This window comes from Dicentrarchus labrax, unplaced genomic scaffold (assembly GCF_905237075.1).
Source record: "Dicentrarchus labrax unplaced genomic scaffold, dlabrax2021, whole genome shotgun sequence".
Lineage (NCBI taxonomy): Eukaryota > Metazoa > Chordata > Actinopteri > Moronidae > Dicentrarchus > Dicentrarchus labrax.
The window spans coordinates 15639599-15662024 of record NW_026136724.1 but is presented as its reverse complement, the minus strand read 5'-3'; the positions used below and the strand labels follow the sequence as shown (position 1 = coordinate 15662024).

At 40.4% G+C, this 22426-nt stretch overlaps 1 protein-coding gene across 6 annotated transcripts in view; it reads left to right on the top strand.

Moving 5' to 3' along the window:
- Positions 1 to 22426, top strand: part of anks1b (ankyrin repeat and sterile alpha motif domain containing 1B) — a 218406-nt gene that overhangs the window by 103449 nt on the left and 92531 nt on the right. For all 6 annotated transcript variants that reach the window (XM_051391667.1, XM_051391664.1, XM_051391663.1 and 3 more), the window contains one exon: positions 12845 to 13001. In XM_051391667.1, the coding sequence (XP_051247627.1) occupies positions 12845 to 13001 (157 nt within the window). The remainder of the gene's footprint in view (positions 1 to 12844; positions 13002 to 22426) is intronic.

Here is a 22426-nt window from a genome sequence, read left to right as displayed (position 1 = left end):
TCATGATGGTGGTATTAATTGCAGAAATGTGGCATTAGTTTTAACCAGGTGTAGCATTTGAGTGTTTATATTGCGTATGTCTGCGTAAGTGTTCACATGTCTAAGCAGGTGCATGCACAAATTATATGAATGTGATTGGTAGTGATTGTTTCATTGTGTGTGTGTGTGTGTGTGTGTGTGTGTGTGTGTGTGTGTGTGTGTGTGTGTGTGTGTGTGTGTGTGCGTGTGCATGCAGAGTACACGTGTCAGAGACTGTACTTTGTACTAGATTAGCCAGAAAAACAGAGTGCACTCTGTTCCAAGCTAATTCATTTAACATGTCATTACTGTCTGTCACATGTTTGTGTTTGTGTGTGTGTTTGTGTGTGTGCGTGCAGCCATACGTGCCTGCATAAGGAAGCCTCCCTTGTTGTGAATTTTTCGTCACCAGCCACAGGTTTCCGCCTACCATCGCCATGTGAACACCGACTGACGCCAGAGTGTGCGTGGAGGAGGTTTCCTCTGTGATGTTGACTTTAACAGAAACATTTAGACCTCACTTGTGGAAACCTTGAAAGCAAAATAGGGAAAACGAAAAAAGGGAGAAAGATAATGAACGAACGCAAGACACAGATTCAGATGCAGAGAGGTCGGCAGGGTTGCCAGGCAACCCAGAAATTCATGAGGTATCAGGCGTGGGATGTCCACCATTGACAAATCTCAGTCGCCATCAACACAGGTGCGTCAGTGCTGCGTGCATAGACACACACACACACACACACACACACACACACACACACACACACACACACACACACACACACACACACACACACACACACACACACGTCAGCGTGTCCCAGCTGCATATTTGAGCTTCATTCTTTTCTTTCCACCACCTTTTCTTCTTCCTTGCTGTTTTTCTTCTTCTGTCCACAGCTGAGACTTCCCCATTACATTTCTCTTTCTCCAGCTTCTTTTTCCCTCCCCCAGGGGGGTTGGCTGCTGACCTTTTAATGTTCTCAGCCCAGGGAGTTTTAAGGAGGTGGGGTGGGGTTGGTCTATGTCGCACTGGCAGAGGTTAAGATCAGAAACCCATAAGGGCTCTCGAAGATGTTGAGGAACATCAAAGGAAGGTGTTTCAGAGAGAACGGAGATTATGTGGAGAGCTTTATAAGCCTGTAAATGAAGGACGTTATGTGCTCTGTGGGACATTGGGTGAGGTTATCGATTTTATGTATTAAACAGTTTGGGATTATAAATTTGCAAATTGCATAACCGTTTTATGTAATACTTAATTTGAATAGTTTAATACTATAGAGAGTTTGACTGTAATAATAATAATGCCATGATATTGTATAATAATTGAACTAGCTTGAGCTTCTCATCTAGCTCTCGGCAATGAAGTGAATAAGTGTATAATTTCCCCAAATTCAAACTATTTAAAAGTTGAAGGCATTTAATGTGCAACAAGAGTAAAGTTTCAAGATTCTATCAAATGAGCACCCACTCCTGGAAAACCTCAACTTCATGGAAATCACTTCCTCCTTCATTCATTTGCTACTCCCTATATAATATAATGGACACAGTAAAAGATTTATTATTTTGGATTACCACTGACACTGTCTACCCGTGACCAAGTGTGAACCTGTAGTTTCACTACTACAAGTACTGTTTTGAAGCCTTGAGTTGTTGTATTTTTGCAGCCAGCAGTGGTGATGTACTGCGAGTTGGAATGCACTCATTGCCTGGTCACACACTTTGTTGTACTACAGATGAACAGTACACTAAAGTAGGTTTCTGAAAACATTTTAAGAGAGAAATGGGCAATGCGGTATCAGAATGTTGATTCATACTTGTTCAGCATTGCCTAGTTTACTCACTGAGAATCACAATGCATACCCTGTTTTATCCTCTATTTTACTCTAAATGGCACCATAATTTACAAAATGAACATCATGCTGTATGGAAGAAGACTTGAAACTATCAATTGAGACCATAACATTAGTAGGAAACTGCATTGAGCCAATAAATCAAGTGACAAGTAGGGTTTTTTTTGCCATTACATTAAATGCAACCAGGATTCTTTTTTACCAATATAATCCAGGCCATTAAAAAGAATGCAAGTTTAAGGTAATTCCACATTAATTATATACTGCCATGCCATGCCATGTAGGTTAAGTGCAAGTTTGTTTAATTTGTCTCACCTACACTCCCCTCCAGCTGACTGAGATGAAAAGGAGCATTTCTGATCAGTCTTTTAAACAATACATACATGTTGACACTATTTTTGCTTACAAAAAGGATGCTAAAATGGGATTTTAGTCATTGATCCCTCACTGTTAAACCCAAAATACTGATTCATATGTCTTTTGTTAGGTGGATTTCTATTCAATTTTCAATAGATTATTCATTGTATTTGCTGAAAACAAAAACAAAAATATAAAAATGTTTCTCCTCGTTTTCTCTTTCTGCTGCTATCTATCTCTCTGCAGGACGCGATGCAGCTCTGTCCTTACAGTTGGTTCTTGTTAATGACTTAATGCCCTGCAGACTCTGCAGCTATAGGCTGTCTTCCTGTCAACCTCACCTTCAACACACACACACACACACACACACACACACCTATAGCTGCTGTCAAAATACAGTTTTACTGAAATAGATTGGCACACAGATGCAGTATGCTGGCCTTGGATACTTAGAGATGGGCCCTGTGTGTTTGTGTGTGTATAGTCTGACTTCCCACTGGAGTTCAGATATGTTGTTGTCCTGAGGTAAACAGGAAAAGGGAGAAAAGATTGGAGAAAGAGGAGTATGAGCTACACTAAAAAAGACCACCAACAGCAACTACTGCTGTCAACATGGTACAACACAACAACCATGCCACTGGTGTTAGTGTGCCCTTGAGCAAGGCATTCAAGTGTAACAAGAGCGGTGGAATGAGTGCAATCATTTAGTGTCGGTGTGTGTTGAAAGCAAGCTAACATCCCAGGGATTAACTGGCAAAACACACAGGTGACAGGGAGAGATACGGGGGAACGTTTGATTTCTTTATTTAAATGAATTAAAGAGGTTGTAATCTGTCCCTCATATTTAAACAAGAAGAGGGATTTAATTAATTGTAGACATGCAGATGTATCCATGTATGTGTGCAACATCTTGCTTGAGTCTTGATTTTAAATGTGGCGTTAATATTTCATATGAAACACTGTATTGGGGCCCCAGATGACTTGTGCATTTTCTCAGCTAATTATGTTAGCACACAGTTGCTGTTTCTCCTTCTCATCTTCCTCCTGGCAACATGATTATGGAAAGACAGTTGGGGGGGGAGAGATAGCTTATTGTAATAAGTCTTTGTCATTTTGAGTGATTTATTCACTACTAACAGGTTTGCTGAGAGTTACCGAGGCAGCAGCAGGGTGATGTAGCATTACCCTAGAGGGATCAATAGAGTTTAATTTGATTTAATCAGGAGAGATTAAGGAGTCAAGAGTCGGTCACTGTTGAAGCAATAGTTCACTGTTTTGGGACATAAACCTATTTGTTTTCCCTGTCTCTGAGTTTTCGTGTGGATGTCGAAACAGAAAACCTCTGTAAATAAGCAAAGAAGTGCCTTTGGGAGCCCCAACACAGCACACACTATATTTCACTAACCCTAAAACAAAGCCCATCAAAAACTAGGGCAGATCAGCTGTCATGCTGTGCTACTGTAACATCAAGCAAGGTAGGAGTGTGTGTTCAAGGTTGCTGTGAATCTGAAAGGAGCAGTAAGCATCCTCTAAACCAATTCCGTGCATCATGATTGAGATATAAAAAGGAGAGTTACCCATAAAAGTAATAAATAGGAAGACATTTTTAGTACTCTGAGCTGCCACTAAATGCCTGATCCATAAAGAACAAGGAAAACTCATTCAGCTAAACAAGAGAGTTACTCTCAGTGCCTCAACGTTTCATGATTTTATTGTTTTTATTCTGTTTTATGGAAGCAAGTAGAAATCTAATTTAAAAAAATCAATATTACAAAAATCTGGGTTTAAATTGGATTATGACAGCTGTTAGATATAGAGTGAAACTAAAGTGAATGAATATGATTCATGTAGGGAAAATAAACAAGAGTTTGCTGATATTGTGCTGAACTTTATTTCACTGAAATTCAACCTGTATGCTTTTTTGTTGGTTGTTGACCCTCCAATCGTTAATGTTTGACAGAAAAAAATACCATTTGTAGTGCAAACATTCTGTAGTTGTGGTGTTTTTTAATCACTTTCTGTCTGATCTGCAGCATACACAAAGACATAGTTGTTTTAATGTATGAAATAAATTCAAGCGAACGTCTGAAGTTTAAACTTATCTGGTCTTTTTAGGAAAACTTTGGTATTTTTTTTGAGTATATTGACTTTACATAGGGAAGACAAATGAAAAATCCTTACAGTTGCCATAAAATCATGGTTTTACTTTTACTAAGATCATTTATGTATATTTTTCACGAAGTGGAATTAAAGACACTTCAAATGATGATGTTGCTAAGTGGGAATACTTGATCATCCTGTTTTAGCTTGTGTGGCAGTGTGAGCTACACATGGTTGTGTGAATCCAACACAAACTTAGGGAAAGGAGTTATAACTACCTTGCTACAGTTTCCACTACATTTGGTGACTACTGATGTGTCAATTTTTACCTCCAGTTCAGGAGAGATGTTAAAGTTACAGCAATTCTAGCCAGTGCCAGTGTCTTTACAGGCTAGGTTCAGGTTTGCCAGAAGGTTTTCCGGACATCTAGCTTAAAACTACACACTCCATATTAGTGTATGTACATACAAAAATTTTACATGGGCTTATAAAATATAAAAAATATTTCTAAAAGGCAGAAAAGAAGTATTTATTGCATTTATTCATTAGAATATCAAACTGTTTTGTACATCCAGCGTATCTATGCAGACTATTAAACACCTGAGCAGCCTTTAAAGGTGGTTCTCCAGAACTTGCTCCAGAGTTATCAGGCTTGCAGTTAAACACAGTAAAAGTTCAGTCACACAGTAGTGGCTCTCCGTCTTTAGCCTCTTGCTCTGGCTGGTTGCCGTGTCTGTGGGATTAAGCGTGGAGCCAGGGGAAGCCACAGTTTGAGCTGTGCTCAATACAGAAGCCATCATGGAGAATATGAAGGGTGTTATTTTCTGAGGAGTGACTGTCGGTGTCCCATGGGTGGCTCAGCTAGCTGATTTCTGTGGGATTAGCCAGCCATGGAGGGAAATCCAATTCTGCAAGGCAATCCCTGCTCACTGCTCTGACCAACTTGCAGCTCTGGCTTTCAATTTTACTCTTTTCTTCCACTCTTTCACTCCATCTCATCTTTTCAGCTACCTTTTTTCTCCCATTAACCTTTTTATCTCCCCCTTTCTTGGTTCAGTTCAACATCTACACTTATTGGCTTTCTGGCAAATAACCGAAGTGTAGCCTGGCTCGGTCCAAAGTTGAAGAAAATACGCTTACCAAAACCCCTAAAGTTGGAAAAGGTGCATCCTGTTTCAACAGAAGTCCAAAAACAATAATTGTGCTTTCAGAAGGAGTTGCATGTGACTGTGAGTGGCTGAGGTCTTGTGCCTGTACAGAGACAAAAACTTATGCTCACAACCATGTGTGAGCTGAAGACACTGCACACAAATATTGGACGAATGGATAAACCGCAGATGATAAACTAATTATATTATGTGATATTCCCATCAGACTCTGCTTATAAGCATGCTAGGAAAGAAAGCACGTATTTGCTTATGTATTTTTGTATTAGTTTGAGTCGAGGACTCAAGGCTGTTGTTTGCCTCCTTTCATTTTTTTAAGTGGTGCAATCTTTCTTAATTTTCTATTTCTGTATTTTGGTCAGTGCGTCTCGCCAGTACTGTCCTCTCGTGACAGCGTTGCTCCCCTCATTGAGGGCCTCAGAGGGTCCATTGTCCTCTCTGGTGTCCACCCCTCCCTTTTCTCTCTAATCAAATAGCCTCCATGAGGAAATGCCATCAAATTATGGCCTCTATTCATATCTGATGGCCTATGAACTCGTGTACAGTGTATGAAGCAGTGGGTTGGGCTGTGACTGTTACAGTAAATGGCTAAACGGGGACCGAGAGGAAGAGAGAGTCACAGGATTTAAGACTGTAAGATAGTAGTTCCTCGGACGTGACCAAAGCAACAGCACATTTCCTATTTGGGTTATCAGCTCTGCGCACATGCAACCACACACAAACACACACACTTTATATAATATAAGCAGACTGATTTTTGCATAGAAACACACACAAAGTATGCACATAGGCTCTCACATGATCACACATGTTAACTATATCTGCTGCAAGCAGACAGACACGTATAAATACCACACCGATATAATCACACACCGATACAGTCTTTTGGTCTCATGTGCAGGCACTGTCGCTCACACACACACACACACACACACACACACACACACACACACACACACACACACACACTCACACTCACACTCAAACATTTAATCTACCCTCTGCAGTTGGACAGGAGCTGCATACGACCTGCTAATTAGTGGCCAGAGGAGGCCTCTGTTTGTCTGCTCTCTTCCTGTGCAGCTCAGACACAAGTTTCTCTGTGTCCTATCTCTTCCCTGAAAGATAGAGAGGGAGGGAGGGCGGAGGGAGAGGGAGGGAAATGAATGAAGACCGAGTGTGTTTGTTTGTTGGAGGGACTTGCTCGTATCGAACCGCGTGAAGCCTTTTCTCCCACTTTTTAAAGCCATCTGACCCCTCCAGGGCTGAGCGGGAAGGAGAGCGAGGATACATCAAAATATCAGGTAGCTAAACCTGTTGTCACACTGCCGGATTAATTTCATCTCCAGATCTTGGTTTGCTCCCAGGCTTCACTGTGGACTTGTGTGAGGGATTTCTTTCCAGTGACTGTCCTGTTCGAGATGGAGTGTAAAGTAGTTTTCCGCTGGCGAGGGAATTGCTCAAACTTCAAGCTTGTTGCTCACTGCAGTTGAATTGCGATTTTTCTTGCTGTCCTTTGTGTGAGAAATCCAACATGTTGCCTGTACTTGACTCTCATTTCTGTGTGTCTTTATTTTTGTGTGTGTGTGTGTGTGTGTGTGTGTGTGTGTGTGTGTGTGTGTGTGTGTGTGAGGAAGTCCCTGCTCCAAATTCACTGCACTCCCACTTCCTCTCCTTCCCTTCCTCAGTACAAACTAATTTTCCTCTTCCCGCTCTGTCTCGTGCACGTCTTCTTGGGATTTACTGACACAAACTCTGAAGTAAGTGTTGAGCTGGATCCTGATGCCCCTTGATCTATCTGTGTTTTCTTTTCCCTTGTCTATTCTCTCTCTGTCTTTACCCTGAGCGATGGGTTTAGTTCCTTCTGACAGCTTTGGCCGTGCTCTTTCTGTCTCTTCCCAAGTCGTTGGGATGGAAGCTGGAGATTCAGAGTAACAGGAATAATCAGAGATGATGTATAAGTGAAAGAGAGAGGTAAGAGGTAGGAGTAGTAATAGGTGAAGGTTGGGAAAGAATAGAAAGCGCACATGGTGAGACAGTACGCATTATGGGTGATTCTCATATCTCTGCCCTTTTTTAAAGATCATTTCAGGCACATTTCTCATTAGTTTTCTGCTTTCTATCTCTTTTACCTCCCCCTTTTTTCATTTAATTTCTTTAATATCTCCCTGTAGACACTACAGAAGAATCTCTTTCTTCAGCTCTCGTTCTTGAGTGCCTTTTTATTAATGATGCTACTGTACCTGTGGCATTTTAAAACTTCCGAATTTGATTGTTAATTCATGGCAACATCCTGGTAATTACTGTAAACAGATGAGACCATAGCTGAGATGATTGGTAGCCTCAATCTCACAGCTGTGTTTCATCATAAATATTAGAACGGATGTTTTATTTTTAAATCAGGACTGCATTTGCCATTAAACCTGTTATTTCCTGTTACAGAGACAATTGTTTCACTTGTTTCTGTTTCCATTTAAATCTACTTTCACTTCCATTTACTCCAAACTTTATCTCGCTTTTTTTTCTGAATAACTGCACCCTCTTCCAGCTAAGGGCCATGAAACAATTTGTTGCATTTCCTGCCAGTGTCACACACGGTCATACTTGCATCCGTACAAGGAACCAGGTTACTCAGAGAAATCTGTTTGTGAAGGAAATCGGACAACACATTTACTACACGTCTGTGTTTACATGCAGCAGTCAGTAATCAGGTTTCTCCCCTATCTTACCCTTATTTTCTTACTCTTAACTGTAATAGTGATTTAGCTGTCATAGCAGACCTGTCTCCTAGAAATTATGTTTATATATAACTAATTTGTATCAGTAAATGTCTTATAAGAGCTGCAGTGCCCCACAGACTATATTCTATGTTCACAACATGTTTGCAAACTTTTAGGTCTTAAAAAAATAAACATTAAAAAAATAAAAACATTTTCTTCATTAACATTTAACCCCAACCATTTTCCTAACCTTAAATGAAGCACTTGTAACCACATGAAAAATGTTGCTGGGGAACATAATCCTGTCAGCAAGTATTCTTCCATTCAAAATGTAACTGGAAAAACAAATTTAGAAGTATATAAATGGAGTTTTTAGGAGACAGGATTGGTCACAGTGATACATCCCTGTTTTGACATCTTGTGTCATGCACATGCATCCATGTATACAGCTGATTAGAAACCCAGTTAGGTGTAGTATACATGGCTTTCTCCAGGAGAAATATAGCTGGGGTAATCAGGTTTCTCTAATCCCCAACTCCATTTATGGAAACCTGGTTTCTGGTTTACAAGGCATGATAAATCAGGCAGAAAGCCAACCGTAACCAGGCTAACTGAGTGCATGTAAACACACTGTCTGAGATGCAGTTAAGTGGCTTGATGAGGCTACCAGTCCTAATGTTCTGAAATCACAATTAGGCTAAAGCCTCAAAATGAATGTGAAGATGATTAATTGCACCTTAAATCTGAGCTGTCAGAAGAGTTTATAATTTGAAGTAGAGTTTTTATGTCCTGAAAGGAGCAGTGAACTACCATCAGGTCTTTATGGCTCCATCAAAGTGCTCTCAGCCTCTCCGTCAACACTGTGAGCGAAATCTGCAGCTAACCAGGTTGTCACATCAAATCAGCATCAGCTGAGGCAGGGCCACCTGCAGAGTGAAGGCGTAAAAGACCGACTGGATCTCCATTAGTTGGTAATGGCAGTCTAATTGAGTGCTGATGGAGATAGAAGAAGGGGGGGGGTTAGTTTGTAGGCCTTTTAATACAGTGCAGTATAAAATAAGTCTCAGATTGAGTGCAGAGGGTGTAAGTGAGAGAAATCATCAAGGGACTGATTGCTCTGTCAGCCAGAATGATTAATCCATTTTGAGTGTGCTCAGTGTGTGATTGATGGCCTGGTGCAGTCTGGGTAATGTAGTAGCAGATGATGACAGAAAGAGTAATGGCTTTTGAATGAGGAGAGTAGGTTGGGAGAGGGCGAAGAGGTAACAGATAGATGGGTGAGAAATATATGCGAGGCTGAGAACAGGCGTAGCCACACCCACAACTTATCGGCATGGTGACAAGTTTCCCACTGATCCCATTAGGAAGGGTACAACCAGGGGCAGGTTGCCAAGTGACACTCCAGAAATGATGATAGAGTGTTGCGTTATGGGAAAAAGGCAGACATTCAGAGGCTACGTTGCTGGAGAGAAATGTTTTGTCTCTTTGGATGAAATGACGCTCGGCCCTGTAACCTTTTCCCCTGCTTCACATCAGTCAGTGTTGTTTTTCATTCTTTCTGGGAACACATCAGCCTCAGAGATAAGGGACCTTTTGGTCCTCAGCTCTCTCTCGAAGCCCTGTGGGGCTCAACCTTTTCACCAATGCTGCAACAAAGTGCAATCTGAAATTCTCCTCAAATACCCACAGTGAACACAGTTATATAAAGGTCCCCAAGAAACATTTCCTTACATGTTACTCTGAATTAATCCCCTCCAAATGAAATGTTTCTTTCAAAATGCTGCAAGTCCCTGTTGGTAAAAATCATTGATGTATTTCATTTAGTATGCAAATTACCATTTAGACACTTGGCAGACACACTGTTTGGAAAGACTTATAATAAGCTTCACAAACAAAAAGTGCATTAGCATTAATTAAGAAAAGTAAAGCAAGAACCTAGTTCCTATTAACAGTCTTATAGCATACTATCAAGAATAATGACAAGTGTTTTTTTTCTGTTGTGTGTGTTGGGATTTATAACCTTTACTTGGTGAGAGCTGGAGCTTGACGGAGGAGTAGTGAGGTGAGACATTCACATTTTACCTTTCCAAGACAGTTAAGAGAGAGACGGGAGAAATTCTGAGGTTACGTGAGTGAAGGATGCAGGGTGGACAACAAAGACAGAATTGTTGCCGCAGTCAGCCCTGTAGGAGGAACTGCGGCTTTATGGATGTACTGGTGCTGTGTCTGATCACACAGAGGTTGTAGAGATCAAATCTGCAGGATCAAGTGGCGGCAGCTGTGTGGAGTGCTTAAGACGGTTGTTTGTTGAGGATCACAGTGAGGTTGTTGGTGGATGGTGCAGATTTCAAGACAAATAAATACAAACTCAAATTAAATTCAGTGCTGGAGTATCACATGTTTTCCCTTCTGAGCCAATGAGGAGTTCATCATCTCAGCTTAGATACATAATAAAGATGTAGTTTAAAAGTTGACATTTGGCTTGAACTCTTAATATAAAAGAAAAATAATATGTCAGAATGTGACGATATCACTGCAACTTGAAAAGGTCAGACATCAAACCATTTTTAAGTAACTCGCGTAGGAGAACTTTACTTACAGTTGTCAGTCAACTGGAGGGTATTCGCTCAAAAGGTGGTGCAGGGAGAGATAATGGAGGCTTGTTGGGCAGAGAATCATACTGATTCTAGGCGACAATTTACAATTATGAAAAGGTGAATTGTCCAGGCTGCCCAAGCATACAAATGAACCCATATTAAACCACCAGAGATTGTCTCATGCGCCTGGTTGCCTTGATTTTGTACCCCTCTGGTTTCTGAGATTTGTCAGGTGCTCAGAACCGGTATATCTGTTTTTCTGTCTGGTTTCCGTAAGTCAAAAAGAAAAAGTAGAATTTAGTTTAGTTATTTTTAACTCAGTTGTGGACATGTTTGAAATGAAACTCTTAAGATATATTTCAAACAAAAGTGCGTCATTGTAAAAAGATTCCAGCTGGAATTGCTCAGCCAACAGGTGAGACAAAAAATGTTGTTTTGATTTTTAATTCTGTTGCTGTTGTGTTTGAGGGAATTTGGTGCCCTGTTGTTTGGCTCTTTTTAAAATGTATTCACACCATGTGATGGGACCCTGAAGCTATTGTACCACCATAGACAGCCACCTCTTTCATCAGTTAGGAAGTTAGTAAATTGAAATAAAGTCATTGTATCTCACATTTTACGGATATGGATTATAAAACATATCAGTAAGATATTACAGGATTTTGCAGTATAGACATTTTCCAGCACATTTCACATAAATCACACAAATCTACTGTTCATTAAAGACACTTGGACATTTGACAGCAATCATAATTCATCATTCATCATTGCCCATGACTCATCTTTAATCTTGGCCAGTCTCAACAATTTTATAGCACATAATTGTTGAGGACTTGAGACTTTCTATTTTCTTCTAAGAAAAGCTCCAGCAAAACCTTGGTGATCGCAGTAATCACAGCGGACAAAGCCCCATAAGTCCTGAAAAGGACCGTTAAGAGACTACAAAAAAAAAAGGTTTCAACTTTTTTTTTTTTTTTTTAGTGTTTGCTTTGAACATTGGCCTAAATCTTTCATGATAATTCAACTGTGTGGACATGGTTGGACTTGAATGGTAGCCTTAAGCTGAACTGAGAGATTACTGTGAGGTGAGGTGATGTGTTTGGTTGTTTTCTTTTTGTTTCTGATCATGCACCCCAGGCAAAGGTGAACAAAAAGACACCTTTGGCCCTGGATAGACACCGTTTGCCACACATTTCAAAGCCGACATCAAAGACCTCTTTTCTGCTTTCCTTTGGCTGGGTTTTGTATTGCTGTGCTTTCTGCCTTTCACATACAGCTCATAAAATCAAAATGACTCTCTTTGACTCACTCAGGGAAAGAGCTCTTCACTTTGCTTTCCAAACACTATTAATTAACCTAATACATAATTTATAGGACTTTTGGAAGGGATAATAGGCCAGTATGGCTGCAGTATGTAATTAATAATGTAATTAGTGGTGTGTTTTATCTCAATGAATGTAGCACTGCTGGTAGTTCCTGAGTTGCGTGTTTTTAGGACCAAACACTTCTGGGGAGTCCCTGGGAGGAACTGCCCACTGGGGAGCTCCCCCGAGAATTATATACTGTCACAAGTGTATGTTTTCTATCGTTTGCATTCGCAGCACACGTAGGAACGCGGAAGTGATGTAAACTGGCCGGTATAGCAATGTCACTTCTGTACAACATACAATGTCCGAACCTTGGACTTTGCTGTCAGCCCATTTGTCCGTGTTTTGTTCCATCTTTCAAGGCTACAACGCTAACGTTTTAAAAAGGCGATTGCGGCTTGTGTGTTTGACCTATTACTGTACTCAAGGTTCTGGGAAACTACAGTTACAAAAGTGTCTCAAAACTACATCTTACCTTGTTCCTGCAGTGTTGACACAATAAAAAAGGGGGGGTCCTCCAACTGTTCTTAGGACCAGGAGAAACTTCTGTGATCAGGAACCTCTTTGGCCATGAAATTGTACACTCTGATGTTAGACAATGTGGTATGTTTAACAAATAGCCCTTACATTTCTCTCTCTCTGTTTTTCTTTCTGTCCTTCTCCCAGAATTCAAAGCATTCAGCAGAGATTGTCACCTCGCCGTCTCTGGATGTTTTCCTGCCAGAGGACGAGGACAACCCGTACGAGTCCGTGACCACAGCCGTCACACGCAAACCTTGCTCACTCGATATCAACCACCGGCTCAACGCCTGTCCACGCAATGGTAGGGCAAAGCAGAAAACCACACTTTTTATTTTGCAATCAATGTGTCAGCTCTATTTCCCAAAACAGATGATACCACCCTCATCGTTGTTTAAAAATTATTCATTTTAAAATCACAGAGTGACCATTTGTAGTAAAATTATTGTTTTTACACAAGATGACAACAACCAACAAAGAAAAAAACAGGTTTCAGAGATTTCTAGATTAACAAGTATTTTAAATTACCTGTTAGTCCTCCAAAACCTCCCTCAGCAAGATTATTGCTGTATTCTTCCACAGCTTTCTGCTAATACATTTTACAAGATGCGTGTAAACTAGAAAATGTTATCAACAATCTTTCACACAGATAGGTGCAGCCAGAAAAGGTACAGTCATCAAACTGTATTCAGCCAAGTGAACTAATGAATCAGCTGCCCATACAAAACTGCAAAAAGAGTTGACAACCAACAATAAGTTGACAACCAACAATAAGTTTTTGATGATTTTGTAAACACACCGTTGGATCGAATCAGTGAGTGTTGGGGTCATGATCATTGCTGTATTGATTTCTTGTGGCTCTTTGTACACATTTTGTTTTTGGTCCTTTTAAGAAGTTTGCTCTAAATAATTGACGGTGGAACATATGGTGCCTTCCGTGTTTACTGTGTTCACAAGCAAGAATCCATATGAACATCCCGCTGTTGTGACGATCACGACTTCAGAAGAAGACTTGAACCACCAAGCGTATTGTCTACAACATTAACACAAGTTTCATAGCAATAAGCAGGTGTGGAAAATGTGGGTGAGAGTGAGAGCAACATTGTTTGGGATATGCATTGTTGAATTTATGCCTCTAGCACTATTTGGATGGGATTCATTTCGTAAAGGCGAGGTTGGGTGACTCTAATATTGCATGCACAGATCCGATGTTTGTACCGTCCTGATCACATACAATATGTGTGATTTTTCTTTCCCTACTCTAGTATTAATTACAGTTCTAATACCTGTTCTTCAATATCAGTGGGCTTGTTCGTCACTCCATATTTTATCACCTCATGAACATCCTCTTAAAAGGGGAACTCCACCGATTTTGCATTTCAAAGTCTGTTTACAGGTCCTGCGGAGTACAACTGCGTACGTGGAAACAGTTGTATGAAGCCTTCTGTGGCTCCAGAGGGACCTGTGTGAAGTCAGTGTAATTGCCTCAAGCGATGTCATTTGTGTCGGCATTGGTTGGGTCTGAAGCTTACATGTTTGAAATTGAAAAAAAGTCTGGAGGTGTCGAGTTCGAAAGAGGTGCACTTACCAGATCTCTGTAACCCGCTCCTCATTTCTTATTCAGGCTAGTGGCTCGAGGCTACATTAGCTACTACTAGCATAACTCACCTGAATCTACAACCTAAATGTTGGCAGTTGAGTAGCATTGTGGGTAATATAGGCACCAGGATTTGACAAGAAAGAAAAATGTGTGGAATAAAAAACAAAATCTTTGATTTTTTTTTTTTTTTTTTTTGGTCCATTATGAGTACAACAGAATTCACTGCTGATTCAGTGCGACACTTTAAACCAGCATGAATTGCTTTTTTGGTCATTGGGGAAAGAGCAACATGGCGATAACAAAGTCAATACGGTGAGACATATTGCTGCCACCCTGTTTGTTAGTAATGTTCCTTTGACAGTTATTTCTTTTTTTATATAGTCCAACACTGTACAGATATTCAGTTTTATTTCATTATCTTAGTCCAGTTATCCAGGTTGAGTAAAGTGCACCGAGCTGCTCCCAGGTCTTTCAACAGCTTCCTCCTTTGAAGTGAGTAATTATACTGTAATGTATAATGTTAAAATGAATTTTATAAAAAATTTGTATCAAAGAATCATTCAGAAACTGGCATGGAAGTCAAGGTTGATATTTCTGAGCAATACCCAGCCCTAAATGCACAGCACCTTCTGTGGTTCAACAATGGCTTAAATGCATTCAGAACAATGAGTTTAGTTAGAGAACCAGGGCAAATATTAAAGAGGGTCTACAGCTGAAGTAACTTCAGTTCACCTGTTTTTTGTTTTGTTTTGTTTTGTTTTGTTAGGATTCAGTGTGAGTTAATCCTCCAGCCTCGGACCTTTCAGTCGATTCTGTTTTCTGTGTCTCATCAGTTGTTCGGTCTGCGGCGTTATACTTCAACACCCACGACAACAAACACCCACAATGTGCTCTTGCCTTTCACTCAGCTCCCATAGCGATGCTACACACTGCAGGTTGTCACGGCAACTGCATCACCGGCTGGTGAGTCACCTGTATGTTGCCATGGGAACTGTCTTGCTAGTGACACCCCCCCCTTCCCTTCCCAATCAAACCCCCCACCCTTCCTCCCTCTGACAGGAGCGGAGAAAGGCTACTGTAGCTTGTTTTGTGTTCACACGTGTGTGTCGTCCCACGTTTGGCTGTTACATCTCGTCTGTGATTGGCTGCAGGCTAGTGGAGAGCTGACCTGTCAATATACAGTGTAGATTGTGTGTGTGTGTGTGTGTGTGTGTGTGTGTGTGTGTGTGTGTGTGTGTGTGTGTGTGTGTTTTGTTTATGTATGTGTGTGTATGATCTGGGAGGTTAGCTGCTTTATGTCAAAGTGTCTTTTGGCAGAAAATTGCTCCACTGACGTAAGTGAGCAGTGTGGGTGTTCTGTTTGTTCTCAGCTCTCTAAATGCTGTTACCTGGCCAAATAAGAGAGAGACACAGAGAGAGGATGGAGATGAGTGTGAGAGAGACATCTGCACATAATGTGGGAGAGCAGAAGAGGCAGAAAAACAAAAAAAACAAAAGTCAGAGACGACAGGATAGGTGAGGGAGAACTCCATATATTTCCATTTCATTGCAGAAAATGACTAGAAATGCCTTACAGGCTGCAGATGCTGTCTTGTTGCAAAGAGACAGACATTAACGAAAGGTGAGAAAAGAGTCTGAGAAAGAGAGAGGGGGCAGATTATAGATTCAGCCTACGAAGTTGGTGGGTCGTCTCAGGCTAAGCCATCTACATGAATGTGAATCTGTGACGCAGCAGGAGGGAAAATCCTAGATTCCTGCTTTTGGGTCCAGTCACATGTTAGGCTAATTGGACATGGGTATGAGTCAGTCTCTCTCTAGCTGCCTCTGAGAGGATATGATGATGAAGGAACATGGAGAAAGAGGGACTGAGATGAGAGGAAAGAGGAAAAGGGAAGAGCAGAGAGACAGACTTGCTGCATTACACTGCAAAAAATTACCTTTCTTGATACGTCAGTCTGTTACTGAGTCTTAAAAATCTTACTTTTGGCAAATGTTACATTATGCAATTCATTTTTTTCCAATGCAGATCAACTTGTTTTAATATCCTGTGTCATCATTTTCTTGCTGCTCGGTTTAGATTAAACTGAAATGAGTCTCAGGATGTTGCAGCAACACTATACAGCACAGCAGTTAGAGGACAGATAAGACAGTTAAAAATAATCCTACACCAAGAAATAACAATAATAATATGATTATTTAAATTTGTGCCAAGAACATATCAAGTAGAGTTGAGTCAAAGTAATAGTAACAGGATAGGCAGCAGTAATGAAAATAATACACTATTAATGTAAAATGCCAAGAAATAAATGTAGCATTAAGTGTGTGAAAGTTGTAAATGTAAGTGCAATATCTTACATACAAACCCAAAGAAATAGTTATTTCTGAAGGAAATAAAAGTGTGATTTGCCTTCTTTTAACACATTGGCATAAGCTTCTAGGTGGTAAACTGTTGGTATTAGTGGCATCATCTTCTTGTGCTGGTCCATGCTGCTGCATTAGATGTGAACTTTAATCACTTTAATGGCTTAATCATTTAGCTTTTGTTGTTCTCACTACCACACTTCCTTTATTTTTCATGCAGCCCTGCTGAATAATAAAGCACATGTCCTGTTGCTTTCATGACAAAGAAATTGATAGGCGTACTTAATACACATTTCACATTGTGGCTAATTGGTGCATTGGTTAAATAAGCTACAAAATATGAATTTGAAGGCACGGGTGAGATATCCTTTGTGTTTTGCCATAAAACTACTTTCAAGAATCTACGTATGTATAAATAGGATCTGTTAAACATAGTTACAAAGTTTAACTAAATGAGAATAAGATCTAAAGTGGCATGTTATACAACCCAGCTAGCAGAAATTCCAGCAGAGGGTCAGCTGATCATCATGAGATGAGCAAAGGCAGGGTGATCAACTCAGAGATAAGAGGATAAAAATAGGTGAAGAACTAAACATTCAAATCAAAATAACAAAGAGTCAGGATTGGCACACAGAGGAGTTTCAAGTGAAATACGTGTCCAGGCTAATGGATCTGAGGAGTAAAGGGAAATGTTACAAATAAAGTTATGATATCAGGAGCAGAATTTGCCCATGCTGCTCTTACTATGCCATAGACCACTGTACTACGCAGTCTTTAAACAAGAGGCCATCAAGCTATTTTGAGAAGTTTCTTGAAACAAGTGAACTGCATGTTAAACTGACCTTAGCAAGAGTTGTGTCTTGGTAGAAGAAAACTTTTTAAAAAAAAACTGAAGGTGGGACTGAAGGATGTGTGAAGATGGATTTTTTTTGCAGTGTAAGCCCTGCCTGATATCCACCTGTCCTGTGCTGCTGGCTAGTTTGTGTGCAGCTGTGGGCTGCTGCAGTCCCACAGTTGAGGAGCCACTACAGCGCTGTTCGAAGCCTCAGACAATCAGGGCGGCTTTATCAAAATCCATCTGGTGACTGTCACTCAGTCCAGCCGCTACAGAAACACCAGGGGACTGTTGTCAGTGAAACTGCCACCCCAAACAACGTCCTGCTCTTTCATGTCTCTGCTTCTTGGATATCTCTCTCTGCCTCATTCACTTTTTTTTATTTTACTTTCATCATTATTTTCCTTTTGTCTTCCTGCAGTTGTAGTCCTGAGATTTCCCACAGCCTGTTAGAAGCACCGTCCCACTTTTGATGCCGCTGTATTCATGAAAAGATCACATGGGAATGTTATGCACGATACCCCGTCGCACCATATGTCCTCTGACATGACAACTGTGGTTTCTGACAGTGTATTAATGGAAATTTCTTCTTTATCATGTAAAGTACATTGAGTACAGACTTTTGTGCATAATCCCACTACTTAATGATTCCTAAGGCAGACACTTTGTACATTAACTCAGGATTATATTTATATTAGATGGATTCCTTTCTGATGGAATTTCATTTGTTACAAATGAGGGAATCCATTTCTGCTGCAACACTTGGCTGCATATTCATTTATTCTACATGTGTGCAGCTTGTGACAAAAACCTTCCCGTCAGCCTTTAAGGAACCAAGGAAGAGGCTCAGGTTTAGCTTGACAAGCAAGCATTGTACTCCTTTTTGAACTGTTGTCTCATCAGGCTTTTTTCACAGCAGACATTTGGACTCATCTAAGTAGAAAATATCACAAGCATTGCTAATAACATTAATGATGGCTCTTTTCTATTAAGTGTCCCAGTAAATCATGACAGTGGTTATGTCTGAATTTACTCCTTAGTTATTATATACAGTGGTGCATTAGATTTTACCCTCTGCCATTTTATTTGAGTGCGAAGTTGATACACTATATGGAAGAACAAAGAAGTACCCATGGCATGTACACTACTTTCTACAATTCACTGCTTCACATTTTGTAGATGCAGAAACCGTTACTCTATGTTGGTCAGTGGTGATGCAAAATCCCCATCTCCATTTACTGCTCACTACTTTTAAACAGCTGAGTGATTGTTAGATTAATTAATTTAATACTAGATGCCTGTCTGTAGTACTGGGATAGCCTCTTATGGTTGTGGACTGTGTGAATATTCAACTGACGTTTTGCAGAGATCTTCTCAATGACAGCTTGACGTTTACCCTCCATTACTCAGTATTTGGAAATTGCAGATTTAACCTGGACGTATTCCAGATTTTTTTTTAAATTGGAAGCAAAATCCTTAAAAAAAATAACTGAGCATGTAGTTGCGAAGTACGTGCTGGAAACGGTAGATCAGCTGTTATAATCAGTTCTACCACAAGTGTTCTGAACCACAGGAATTGGTGTGCTGACAGCCAGATTGCAGAAACACAAAAGCTTTGCAGGAGAAATGTGATCCTGGAGATATGAAGACAGGCGGTGGAGTGGCGAGGAGGGACCTGCAGGCGAAGCTTCGAAGCCTCCAGTCACGTATGGAGCAGACAGAAAGCGCAGAGCGTTGCCAAGCGGTTGAAGCAAAAGTGCTTCTTTTTCTGCTATCGACCGACTCCTTCCGAGATAAACACACACTTGTCTTTAACTGGTAAACAAGCCACTGCTGACGTGTACAACATGAAACTACAAACCTGTGTGTGTCTATGTGTGTGTTCATGCGTGTGTGTGAGTCTCTACAATGCTTCAAAAGTCCTACACATTGTGCCGCATATCTCACTGCACATTTCTTATGACAAAATAGGTCAACTAACAGGTAGAGATCTCGAATTTCCAATTTATACCAGCAGTGTGGCAACCATTATGGGTCTTATTTTCTCTGCTATTTACTGGATAGTGATTTTTCTTTACACATAGACTAATGGCATTTTGGCGGTTTGAAGGAATTTGAACACCTTATACATTTATTGAACATTTTTGCATGTCCAGAGCTCTGGTGGAGACTTTGTCCTTCATATTAAGACTAATGAGGGTAGTTAATATAGGACATTGAAATCCTAATCACTGTGTTAACTGTAATCAGCTGCCACCTGGATTCAGAAAGTGCCACAGCGATCACTATGAATGAGTTCAGATTAGCCAGCCCCAGGTATGCACACCACAGTGCTGCTACCTGTAAGGTTTATGAATAAAGGCCTCACTCTCCCTTACACTCTGTCATACTCTCCCTGCCATATTAACTTCCACCCTCGGTTCTCCCTGGTGGATAAAGCTGTGATGTTGCTGTGTTTCGCCCCATTTATCCCACTTAGGCTCAGAGTGCCTAATGGCAGTAAGTAGTAACTCCAGGGCTTTGCCATTAAAAGGGTCAAGGCCCATTGACTTGTTGAAACAGAGGCAATAGTGTGTCTTCCTCTTGAAAGCCAGGAGAAATACATTTTTGGAAGCAGTTAGCACATGCGCACACATTTTTGTACATCAAGTTTTTAACACTTTTTGTTTTAGTTTGTTTCAGTTGTATAGGCTGTCAGACATTTCTAATGTAAGATTAAAGAGAAGTTTGAAATAATGTTTTCTTAAAGATAAAGCCTGCCATTATTCTGTATTTATTTATTTGTCTATAAATCTCATGAAAAGACCAAAACCAACATGGTTGTTAGTCTGTTTTGCTCTCAGTCACAAGCCCGTTGATTTCAACTGTAAATACTTTGTATGTCAGGGACTATTTTCAGCTGTGGATTTTCTGTTGGATATTTACGGCGTCAGTTTGTGAGATTAACTCAAAATAAGGAGCATGTCACCCAGTGTGACAGTGTGGCTCACTGATGCGTTTTAATAGCTTTTTGTCTACAATGGAGTTCAGCTTTCAGAATTTGGATGCACAGGCGATACTTGTTAGTAAGATCAGTTAATTGTTGGTTTTAGTCTTTTGGATTTGTTGACAATTAGAAAAATATACAATATCACTTAATTTAGCCTTAAAAAAAGACAAAAGTCAAAAGACTGTAGACTTGTTTGCACACAGCATTGATACCCTTGAACTGAAAAGAACATATGAAGTCTCCACTGTCCATGTCTCATTTAATACACAGAACAATCAAAATCCTTTTATAGGACTGGTTGCTGCATTCAACCTGGTCAGAAAAAGTTGGCATGTACTACAGATGAAAATGAACCCATATGGCTAAATCTGGCACTGTGTCCTTGTTAAGTCCTTGTTAATTAATGTGTAGTGTTTTTTTTAAATACTCATCCAACATAACAGTGCAGTTTTTTATTTGATATTGCAACTTTTTGTCCCCCTCGCGGAAAGTTTTCTTTAATTTTTTTTTACCAGTATTTGATCAAACTTGAGAAACTTGTGTTGAGAGCTAAGCTGCAATTTGCCACTCTGACACAGAAGAGAACATGTCAGCGCAGCTACACACACACACACACACACATGCACACATGCACACACACACACACACACACACACACACACACACACACACAGCTGGAGTATACATATAAAATGCTACTTGTCAGAGTGGCATAGAGGCAGAACTGACAGCCTGAAGAACAGGTCTGAAGTTGACAGTTTTCAACTTGTTAGGCGGGTAGGAAGAGGACAGCTGATCTGAACGCTTGCTCAAACCAAGCGTTCACTTAGACACACTCCTCCAGTACACTCTGCTGCATGCCTGCATTAACAAGCTGTGCAGCTGGCCTTGAATGTACACAGAGGTACGCTTGTGTAAATTTAGGCACTGTCATGCGTTGTAGCACGCATGTATTCTTGGCATGCAATATATATCTGAATCCTGTGAAGCATGTTAAAGCATTTCAAAGTTTCACATTTTCCCAGATGTTATTTCTCACTTTCTCACACTCACATGCATTGACCTGAACATATGGATGTAAACTGATAAACTGCAAAAAAATGTTATACCCTAGAGTACATATACATTCTCATAAATGTGTTGTGTAAGCACCTTTATATGTACACACACAAACATATATTCCCTTTGGCAAGGAGGACTGAGAGTGTTTCCCCGGAATGAGCTCAAGGCAGATCTGAAGGAAGCACAGTCAAAAACACACACACACACACACACACACACACACACACACACACACACACACACACACACACACACACACACACACACACACACAGCTCCCATCCATCATCAAAGCCTCAGTGTTGACAGGCTTATTTACTCAATAGGACAAAACCTCTATCTATATATATCCCCCTGTTGCATCCTTCCTTTCTTCTCCCTTCCTCAGATTTTTGCAGTTTTTATTTTATCTATTTACGCCCACATTTAATCATTGATTCAGCTCCAGGCAGCTCTTTATGATGTGTGTCTATTTGTGTGTGTGCGCGCCTACAGCCATTGTGTACTTGCACAACCCCAAAGTAAAATCTAGAGAGAACCACCCGTCTGTGTTTGCACATGCATCGCACACACACATTAAGAGACTCAGTGTTGATAGATGTGATGGCTTGCTGGAAGCTGTGTCACTTTCCCTGAAGGACTGATTTGTGTGTGTCTCTGCATCTGCAGCCAGACTGTTGAAATTTCTAATAAATATATGATGGAAGATGATGGCCTATTTGGAAGCAGGAGCAGACTCTTTCAGTTCAACACCACGTTCATGATTGAGCTTTGAGGATTAAAACAGTTATTGTTTCAGAGAAAGGATCCTCTGCTAAAAGAAATATGAGGATTTAATTTGGTGTCAAAGTATCGTGCGGCTCAGTATTAGTATTTAAAGAA